The 10233-nt window shown below is 40.7% G+C and overlaps 1 protein-coding gene across 1 annotated transcript; it reads right to left on the bottom strand.

The window, feature by feature from the left end:
- Positions 1–256: 256 nt before the first annotated feature.
- On the bottom strand, positions 257–4836 carry LOC149812291 (hydroxyproline O-galactosyltransferase GALT6-like). The gene is made up of 7 exons (XM_089992768.1): positions 3576–4836; positions 2813–3045; positions 2389–2679; positions 2138–2266; positions 1874–2047; positions 988–1095; positions 257–899 (listed from the first exon to the last, which is right to left on the bottom strand). The coding sequence occupies exons 1-7, from the start codon at positions 4531–4533 to the stop codon at positions 693–695; spliced, it is 2100 nt and encodes a 699-aa protein (XP_089848894.1). The 5' UTR covers positions 4534–4836; the 3' UTR covers positions 257–692.
- Between the last annotated feature and the right edge of the window lie 5397 nt (positions 4837–10233).

The following is a 10233-nucleotide window of genomic DNA, read 5'->3' as shown; positions in this document are numbered from 1 at the left end:
CATGGGGAAAGAGAAGCTCTGCCTAATAAGGTCAGATGAGACAGCTATGTATGTTAGACGAAACCTGTGTGCAAGAAAAATATGAGAGCGAGTTAACCTGAATTTGATTCTGCCACAGTGAACAATTTTACAAAGATCACTTGCACCAAAAGCACCCTACTTGCCTCGATCCAAAGCTCCATTATCACAGCATGCATGAATAATTTTCATGGCCAACTAATGAAATGTAAAAAGAAAAAGGCTGAAAGCAAAGCTATTTCAAATAAACAAAAACTGGGGGCACTGATGTAGATTTTAGTATTCCAACCAACTGGAATTCTCAGAAAAGTTAACAAATATACATAGATAATGAGTATTTGTGGCTGACTGGAAAGCTGTTTCAATAAATAAAAGATTGGGGGCACTGATATACTTTTTCAAATCCCAACCAACTGGAATTTTTAGAAAAGATAACAAATATACAAGGATGATAAGCATTTGTTTGCACTGTCACCTGGATTCTGTGTGCCCGCCCTCTGAGATTCACAAGGGGGAGGAGAAAAAAATAAATCAATGGAGCGGGCAGCAGAGCCTGTAGTGGGTGTAGTGGGTGGCAGTGCGGCAAGGAAGTCCCCATCTCCAGCACCACCCCTACAAAATATACACTCATGGCCAAGCCACCAAAACTTACTCGCAACTCTCACCCGTGAGTATCATCTCATATTGCAGCACTGTGCTTTTCCGCTCTGCAGCTTATCCCACATACAGATCATCTGTCTAGGTGACTGGTAGTGCGCCGTGAAGTAGTCATCTATGCAACCGAACTGACAGAACATCACGTCATGAAGGTACTCAACCGGCGTTGAGGCATTGAACTGTTCAACCCACATACCCATGCTCACGTCCTCCATCTTAAACAACTGCATGGAAAATTACTAACATTACAACCACTGACATGTTTTTGGAACGTATAAGGAAAGGTTTAGGCTGTGTCTTGTGCATGCTTACCCTCAATGTGTGCTTCTCAAACTCTGACACAACAAACTCAGCAATATCGGATGATACTACATATCCTGGCCCATTCGCATATGGTGGATAGTCTTCCTCAGGCCACTCCTGAAACGTAAAGCAACAGACGAGAACATGAGAGAGAGAGAGAGAGTTGAATCATTAAGAAAGCTAAAGAGAGTTGAATCATTAAGAAAACTAAAGCCCATGAAATTAACAATTTTCCTGGAAAAGAACAAAATTTCTCATTGACAATGAAAACCATGAGGCAAGAAGGCACAACAATGAAGTGTTTACTAAGGCATTCCAAATTTTTGTCTGCCACTCAAGTAGCTTCAAAATAAACCAAATCTTGTGAAGTTTGGACCCTAGGAGGCTAGGACACTTGGAACCATAGTTGTAAAGCAGGAAATATAGAAACTCGGTTGGTCATTTGAAAAAAAAGAGGTGTCGTAAACTAAAGAATAGATACATTCACGTAACTATCAATATCAATAGATACATTTTATATTTATTCTACACCATGTAAATTTCATCTACCAGATCAATTTCTGTAATTGATTTAAGGAATCCCATAGACATCCTTAAGAGCCCAACAGTTTGATACTCAATGGCACAAACAAGCCTTCTCTTCTCTTTTTCTAAGAGAAAACTTTCCAAGAGAGTTGGGTCATGAGAAATAGCATAAAGTAAATCAGTCAGTGTTCACAGATGTGAGTATCAATAAGGTATGCCTCAATAGAGATTAAAAATACAAAAGCAGCACATTTATCATGCATTAACCCAATACAAGATTATCTTTTGATTGATAACAGCAGTGAAGCAAAAAAAGAGAGATATAACGGGATGACCCTGACACAATGAGTGACAGAGTACTAAAACATACCTCATATGTGACAGCCCATTTACCAAAACGCAATGGCTTATGATAGTAGTTCATGTTCCCCACATAGAGGCTTTTGCCTCCTGAAACCTTTTTTACTTCCTTAATCACCATGTCTACTCGAACAAATGTATCATCATCACATTTCATTATGTATTTAGCTGATACAGAACGCACCTGCACACGAATGCTGGTTAGCAAAATTAGTATATTTCTCAAAAAAGCTTCCACTACAAACATAGGCATCACCACATGTTAATTACTCACCCCATACTCGCATATGGCCACAGTCTTCAAAACTACAAGATCATAGCTATCCATGAAGGGCACAATTACGATATCACCAAAGAACTCTGCCTCCTTTTTAAGCTCTACATTTACCTCCTTTCTTCCATGCTGCATAGGACCAAGTTCAACATGAATAATATTCCCCAAAATGAAAGCACACAACTAGAAGATAAGACGAACTGACAAACTGCTAATCAAGAGAAGCGAAGAGCATGAAGACAGAACCCCACCAATGCAACAAAGAAACGTGCTACCACCCTTGAAGATTTAATAAGGTTGGACTGCATCCAAGACTTTCGAACAGCCATGCGTTCAGCAAAATGGTTGCCAGCCGACAAAATTCCAATGAAAAGTTCCACTGGGCCATCAGGTAGAGGAGGTGCTTTCCACCTATCTGACATCTCGAGATGTCTCTGGGGAGCAAAACTAGGATGAGAAGTGGGCAATGATGCAGCAAAAACCGACTGAACATCAACATCTCCATTTAGTGACAACCCAGTTGCATCTTCAAGAACAAACCCCTGTATTTAATTTGCCAGATGCAACGAACAAAATAAAAACTTCAGAACAGCAGCTTTCAGACCATTGAGGCATTGGCATCAAAGCAGATGTGTAACTTTTACTTCTCAAACTGATTTACACAACAGAACTTACGGTGCGATAAGGGAAGGACAATACATGTCTCCCATCAACATTGATGTGATAACCTTCTAAACCAGCGCTAAGAGTGAGGACAAAGAGCTTATCCTCCACAAATGGGTAAGGCCAATCAAAGGTAACCTTCTTTGTCCGTCCTATCAATCGATTCAACCACCACGTAGTTTTCGATTCCTCAGAGTGATCATCATCATCTCGGATCCACTTCTCACATTTTACGAGACCATCAACTATATATATGCACAAACGAGAGCAACAATCAGAGTTTACGATTTCAAATACTGAAATTACACACTGTGAGCTAATAAGAGCCTCTCTATAATTAAGAAAACAGGAGATCCAGAGAATAAGAATCAAATTGGCAAGGAATGCATAAATTTGGAGAATGTTCTACTGCCCTGCCGACTTCAATAGTCAAATTCATATGGAAAGAGGACAGTATCATGACAAATATTCATCAGAATGACAACCAATACAAGTCCTACTTGAATTTTTCGCAGGAAACAGGCAGTAAAATAAAACAATTGCCCACATAAAAGTTCTTTAAGGTAACATCAAAACCACCAATAATAAGTCTTCCAATTTCCACCTTAAATTGAAATGAAGGTATAAATTAACACCACTGGCGCAGCAGCGCTTAGATCCAATATATTTCAAAGTACCCATTTCTAGTTTGACCTTCCAAACAGGGGAAAGCGCAATAGTCAAGCAAAACATGCACGAGAGAGCAAAAATTCCGGTTGGTACTTTTGAATCTTACCTGTTTCTTCATCAGCCCTAGATTTCCATCCCTCGCACCGGAGGGCCGTGCCCCACTGCATTCTGTAACAAGTATTGAGCTCTATGACAGGCTTCTCACTCCAATCGCCCTTCAACCTCGGATTGAAGTGCAGAATCCTCGGCGGATCTTCTCCGTCGACTATCTTCAGTCCCTGGAGCTCCAACATGAACTGCGAAATGAACACAGATTCCGTTCCCTCCTTCAAAGCTGAAATCTTTGGGTCGTACTCTGCGTGAGCAGGGCGAGGCTTGCCCACCAGCGTGATGTGGGACCCCAGAGTCAATCCACAAGGGAGAAACACGATCCTCCCCCTCTCAGAGAACTCAGACCCCGTCAACGTGATTGAGTGCGGGCACGACTCTATGGCCGCGGCCCGCGATTCGTTCTTCTCCTCCGCCTCCACTGAGCCGGGGCCCGACTCCAATTCCTCCCACAACTTGACCCCCAATTTCCACGCATCCATCGCCGATTTCTGAAGCTCGGAGAAGCCCCGATTCCCAGAAGACACCAATGAGGAGGAAGAAGAAGAATTCTCCCTGTCCAGGAGGAGGACCAGGTTCGAGACGGTTGGGAACTCCCTCATCCGGCGCCCGTGCGATGTCCGCTCCGCCGCCACTGCAGACGAAGACGGGGAGACAGAGAGCTGCGAGACCCTAAACGGCACCTCCGTGGGCCTGGATGGCGCCTCCTTCTTCTCGCGATCCTCCTCGCTCCTGCGCGGCTCGTCCTCCATCCCCCGACGGAGCATCCTGCGAGCGTCGCCGTCAAGCCCGGCGATCTCGTCCCCTTCGCCGCCAACCCCAAACCCGTTCTGCAACATGAGAGGCACCTCCAGGAAGCTCAGGAAGAGAAGGTACGCAGCCCCGCCGCATAACAGAAAGCAGAAGAACGCCCTCTTCCGCGTCGCCGACACCGGATCCGTCCTCCCCTTCTTCATTCCCAAACCCTAACCCTAACCCTAACCCCACCCTCCTCAGCACCACCTCCACCGGACTTTTTCCCTCCTTCCGGAAAACCCTAACGCCGAGAATCAGGAGCACCGTTCCCCGGGAGGAAGGAACCCCTGGCTCTGCCAAGGGGAGGAAAAATGGAACCGGGATTCCTTTTCCCAACCGGGGAACCGAATTTCCCTTTCCCGGCAGCTATGGCGAAATGGACGCAGAGAAGATTAGAGTGAGGACGGAGGCGAGGAACGAAAAGGAAAGTTGGGAAACGTGGAAAGTTGCGGAGAGGAAAAGTTTTTCAGAGTTTTGGAAGGACCGACCGAGAGGCATCTTATTATTAACTCCTAATTTTTTTTGTTAAATAAAAATAATTAAATAATTAAAAAAATCAGGACAAGTTGTCTGCTTCCCGTATAACCGTTGGTCTCGGGCATTGATTGTCCTAGCCAGTAGCGTTTTTCAAGTTTATTTATTTATTTATTTATTTATTGAAAAATAAAATTGAAGAAGAGAAACGGTTTGGGAGGAAGAAGGATGTGGTGTGTGATTCAGACATTCTTGGCCACGTGGCGATGTCGCAAATCTCGTTTCTCTCTGGAAAATATCGGAGAGGGAAAAAGTCGTGATATATAATATAAAATTTTATCGCCCTGGAAAAACGTGGTAAATTGAACGTAAAGAGAATATAAAAAATGTTTGAAATAAGCCGATATTATGGAAGCTTCGTGGTTTGTAGGATTAAATCAAACTTTAATAATGTCAATATTTTTTGTATTGGGACCAGTAATTACGAGTTTGCCCCTATTCGTTATGCAAATGACTGTGCTATTCTTTTTGGGGAATTTATCATATTAGCCCTCCGTCTGACGCGTTGGTACCTTTAGTAGGGGGTGTCAACGGGTCGGGTTTGGTTCGGACCCAGGTAAAACCAGACTTGGATCAGATTTTCGGGTATGGTATTGGGTCCAGAATCATGTTTAATCGGGTCTACTATAAAAAAAAATCATACACAGACCCGATAAGAGCTACATGAACCAAACCTGGACCATACCCGGTAGAACTATATTTTCTATCATTTTTACATTGAAAATTTGTGGGTCTTAATTGAAACTCGGGTTGAGTTTGGGTATGGTATAAAATTTCATAAACTATACTCGGATCCATGTATTCATCAGATTTTTGGGTCTAAATTCAGATCTTAATCGGGTCCTCTTATTTATCACCATACTCGGACCCTATAGGGTTTACTTTGGGTCAGGCCGAGTAAACCAGGCCCGTTGACACCCCTAACTTTTAGTGGTGGTTTGGGTCGGGTTAATCTGAGATTTACCCGATTACCAATCCAATCGGATATAGCATAACCTTGATAGATTTAGCCGCTTATAGGCTTGGAGTCATGTTTTAAGACAGTTTATAAAAATCAGGATCCGATTTGATTCTGTCCGTGGAGCTAATATGTGTAATTATGTATCCAAGAAACTATGGATCCAAGAAAATGGATCCGGTTTCGGACCCAAAACCCGAACCAGTGGTATCATTGTAATTATTGGTGTCGAGGGCTATTTTAGGAAATTAGGTGAGCGTTGAATAGAATAATACAGACCGAAAAATACCTGGCTAGCCGTTGGAATGGGGCCGGCTCCTGCTTTGGAAAAGTGGTCTTTTTCTAGCAAAAGTTTGGTGGAAAACCAAGTGTTCGAATAAAAAAGAGGGGATTGCCAAACCGGGAACCATATTGGTTTGGATTCGGGTCTGGATCTGTAAACCTACCCATCGAACATCCAAATATCTGGAATTATTGGATCATCGGTCCATATCTAAAGGTCTGATTCAAACTTCAAAGTGAATTCTATATGGAAAAAATATACAGACCGAAATGGATCGTTGTCCATCTTGACCTTAAGGGATCCATGCCCGATACATATAAAGATACAGCTGGATCAAGGTGGTGAGTGTTGTCCTGGGTCCATCCCAACTTGGCATTGACTCACGCCCACCATAAACAGCTAAAACCTGAGGTGCTTTCCATTTGCCATTTTTAGCCTTTTTATTTTATTTTATTATTATTATAAGAGATTGAAATGCATGAGCTGGAGCTGGAGTCGGACCGGATCTCGATGTGGTCAGAGATGACCGAACCAGGTTCATCCCCTACCGATGATTTGGATCCTGTCAACCTGACCAGTGAGTTCATAGCACCCTCTTTTGATAGGCCCAAGTCCAGCATTGTTGTTATGGAGCCAGGGGTAAAGATGTAGCTATGGCAGCAAACAGGTCGGATATGTGTTATAGATCCGAAACCAACTCAGAATGCATGGTGCAATTCTGGGTCCAGATATGATCTGACCAGCTTGGATACTGGATCCTCAGATAACGGTTCAAGTATGTATATTGTTTTTCATGTGAAGTAGATAAAACTGATCAGGTCAGACTGGTTGTGGCCTGTTTGATCCGAACCCATTTATTTGTTTAATTACACCGGATGGTTAATAAACCCGACATTATTAAAATGACACTATTTTATGGACCGTATCCACCCAACATGCCTTTCGGTAGGATTTTCTATCAAGATCCGACCTACTTGCACTCCTGGTTGCAACCAGTTGACAGCCTTAAAGGGTACGCTCTCAATTTTTTGGATCTGTTCTGGTTTTCGACCCAACCAGAGTATGAAAACCGGAATATGGGTTAAAAACCAATCCAATATTATTCGAATCAACCGGAAGATGATGCATACAATATCCGGGTAGCGCTCAAGCTATGATTTTTGTTGGATATCCGGCTCAACTGGGTCCTAGCCCACAACTTAATTTATATGTAATTTTCTAGTAAAAACACATAGTTTAAACACCTTTTTATGGGAATAAAACCCGAACCCGAGACCCACTGTTTGTTATCTAAAGCGGATCTGGGTTCTCCCTATTGAATATCCGATCCATTGACAGACTTTTTTCGGGTTGCCATGCATTTGGCCATCTTACTTCTAGGGTTGAAAAAGTCTAAAATATACAATTGATGGTGTCGTTTTCCTAAATTTTCTGAATGGCCTCTTGTTAATTGTCAAAACGCATGCAGAGTGGGTCCGCCAAGACTATCTTTGGGTCAACTCATAACCGATCCAATTAATTACGTCGCGTTAAGAAAATTCAACTCAATCTACTCTAAAAAAAAAATAGAAAATTCAACTCAGTTCAACTTGAAACAATTTGCTCCCAAAGTATGAGTTGGACTGGTAAATATAACCAAGTTGACTGGACATCACAAGTTCAAAACCCATCGGTGAGCATCCTTCGCCGCGAGCCTGGGCGCACTCTCTAGAGGGCAAGGGACACCAAGGTTTTTCATAGATAAGTCTTGGTGAGTGAGGTGGTTTCCCTAGTTAAAACTTAAAAAAAAAAAAGATAAAAAATTTAGTTGGATCAAGTGGACCAAAACCCATTCGGAATGCCCTCCTAAGAATTGTTTTTATTAGGCAGCACATTGGCTGGCATCTGATTGGTAAAACCATTTAAGTCCTCCATACCCACCAGAAAGTAGGCCAAGCTTCAGCCTTGCAGCTAAGGAAACTCTTTGTGGGGTTTCGAACTTATGACGTCCCATCAACTTGTTGACATTTACAAGCCACCCTTACCAGATGAGGAGAGCCCTTGTAGGCAATAAGACTTATAAATCCTTGGATCCATTTATTACTACGATGGCAGCCTTGCAAAGGGGTGAAACTCAGTCTAAGCGAACAAGAGAACTTAAAATCTTAACAGAATTTTACCAGACTCGGGTCTGGACCTGCATACATCTGGTCATACTAGGTCCAAACTTTTTGGTTGGTTCTTTAGTTTTTTTTACAAAGTCTACCAACCATTTGACAGCATCAAATGAGGGGGGCAACACATTCTGAAATTTCCTTCACATTTATTCTTTTTTTTTTTAAAAGCACATTTGGGACTCAAATATCAATTAATTAAATACTAGGACAGATATTTAAAGAAGGTTTATTAAGCCATTCTGAAACTTCACTGTGTTAATCTAATATTTTATACCATTGCATGGATTTAACAGCTTGCTTTTGGTATCTCAATTATTGCCATTCTATGATTCTTGAAAAAGGAATCATTACACTTTTATTCTCTATTACAAATCACGTCACTTGATTGGGAGCCTTAAATATTGGTTCACCAATTACTTCTAAATGTCTTACACTCTACAATAATTCAAATATAAAATAGTTATTTTGGTTTTGGGATTTCTGAAGTCGTGGTGTTTGGTGGGCAAACTGTGGCCATGTTGTCCCAATTTGCCACACAAGTCATGTTGTTAGTTGGGAAAGATACAATGTATATATATATATATATATATATATATATATATATATATATATATATATATATATATATATATATATATATATATATATATATATATATATATATATATATATATAAATAAATAAATAAAGAGAGAGACGAAAAGCGATCAACGTTACTTAAAAGTGAAACTCAAAAAAGCATTGAGACCCACAGCACAAACACAACAGCATAACATGAGAACACCAATAACACAAAAAAAAAAAAACAGAAAAAACCTGAACACAAAACAGAAAACTCATCTAAGACCACAAACATTTATATGAGGATCGGTTGGTGGCAGAGGCCGGTCTTTGAGATATATGCGTAAGATAGCATACACATCAGCCAAGATCCTATGGGTCAAACATTTAAGATTGAAAGGGACATCGAGAAAAAGAGAGAAAGAGAAACCACAACCAAAATGAGAGACCTAACCGCGCTCGCTCTGGCTGATGTACTTGCGATCACTGTCCTGGCATCGTAAAACTTCCTTGGCTTACCCTTTGCCCCAAGAGAATCATCATGCTTTGGCTTGTGTAAGGGGTGATGACCTTGGATTTGAACTTAGACCGCCTGACTAGCGGCCTAGGCCCCATCCATCTACGCCAAATCCCTTCTAGGAATATGACGTATGAAACTCAAAACTTGATCAAAGAATTGTGAAATTAGAAAATATGCACCCTATAGAGAGAGGCATGAACTTAAAAATGAATTTAACGTTAAAAAATGTAATTTCTTATAAGCTTTTGATCTGTCGGTAATCTGTAACACACCTTTTCCATAAAGATAAGTGGTGCATTCAAAATGCATTCATTTTATCAAAAATAAGCAGCAGCTTTTATGATTGTAGACATATAGTACAGATATGTACAGCTAACGACGTATCAAAGATGGACCTTACCTAACGTGAGGATTAGCTGTCTGAGGTGATTATATTCAAGTGGTCCATCCTGCCACACAAAATCAGGTTGGCTTTAAAACCATTTATTTTTAAGGTTCGTTTGGTTGTATTTTTGAAAAGTGAAAATACTGTTTAAAAGATATTATTTTTAAAATTTTATGAGATTTGACTCGTGATTTTGTGTAAAATTCATTTTTTTTTTGAGAGTTTCTATGTTAAAAAAGTTTTCAGTTTAATTGTTTTTGAGGTATTTTTTAAATGTGGTTCATTTTTTAAATTTTATGTGAATCTAAATCACATAAGATGCAACCAAACTTTACCATGGCCGGATTCAAAACTAATATCAACATCATCAAAAAAAATTTACATCTTCTTTACAAATGATTCTAGATGTCTTTTCAAAAATAGTATTGATGAAAATTTATATACGACCAACAGGGGTTGGCCAG

The sequence above is a fragment of the Nuphar pumila genome, chromosome 17 (assembly GCF_984573655.1).
Source record: "Nuphar pumila chromosome 17, dmNupPumi1.hap1.1, whole genome shotgun sequence".
Classification (NCBI taxonomy): domain Eukaryota; kingdom Viridiplantae; phylum Streptophyta; class Magnoliopsida; order Nymphaeales; family Nymphaeaceae; genus Nuphar; species Nuphar pumila.
This window is presented reverse-complemented; position numbering and strand designations above follow the sequence as displayed.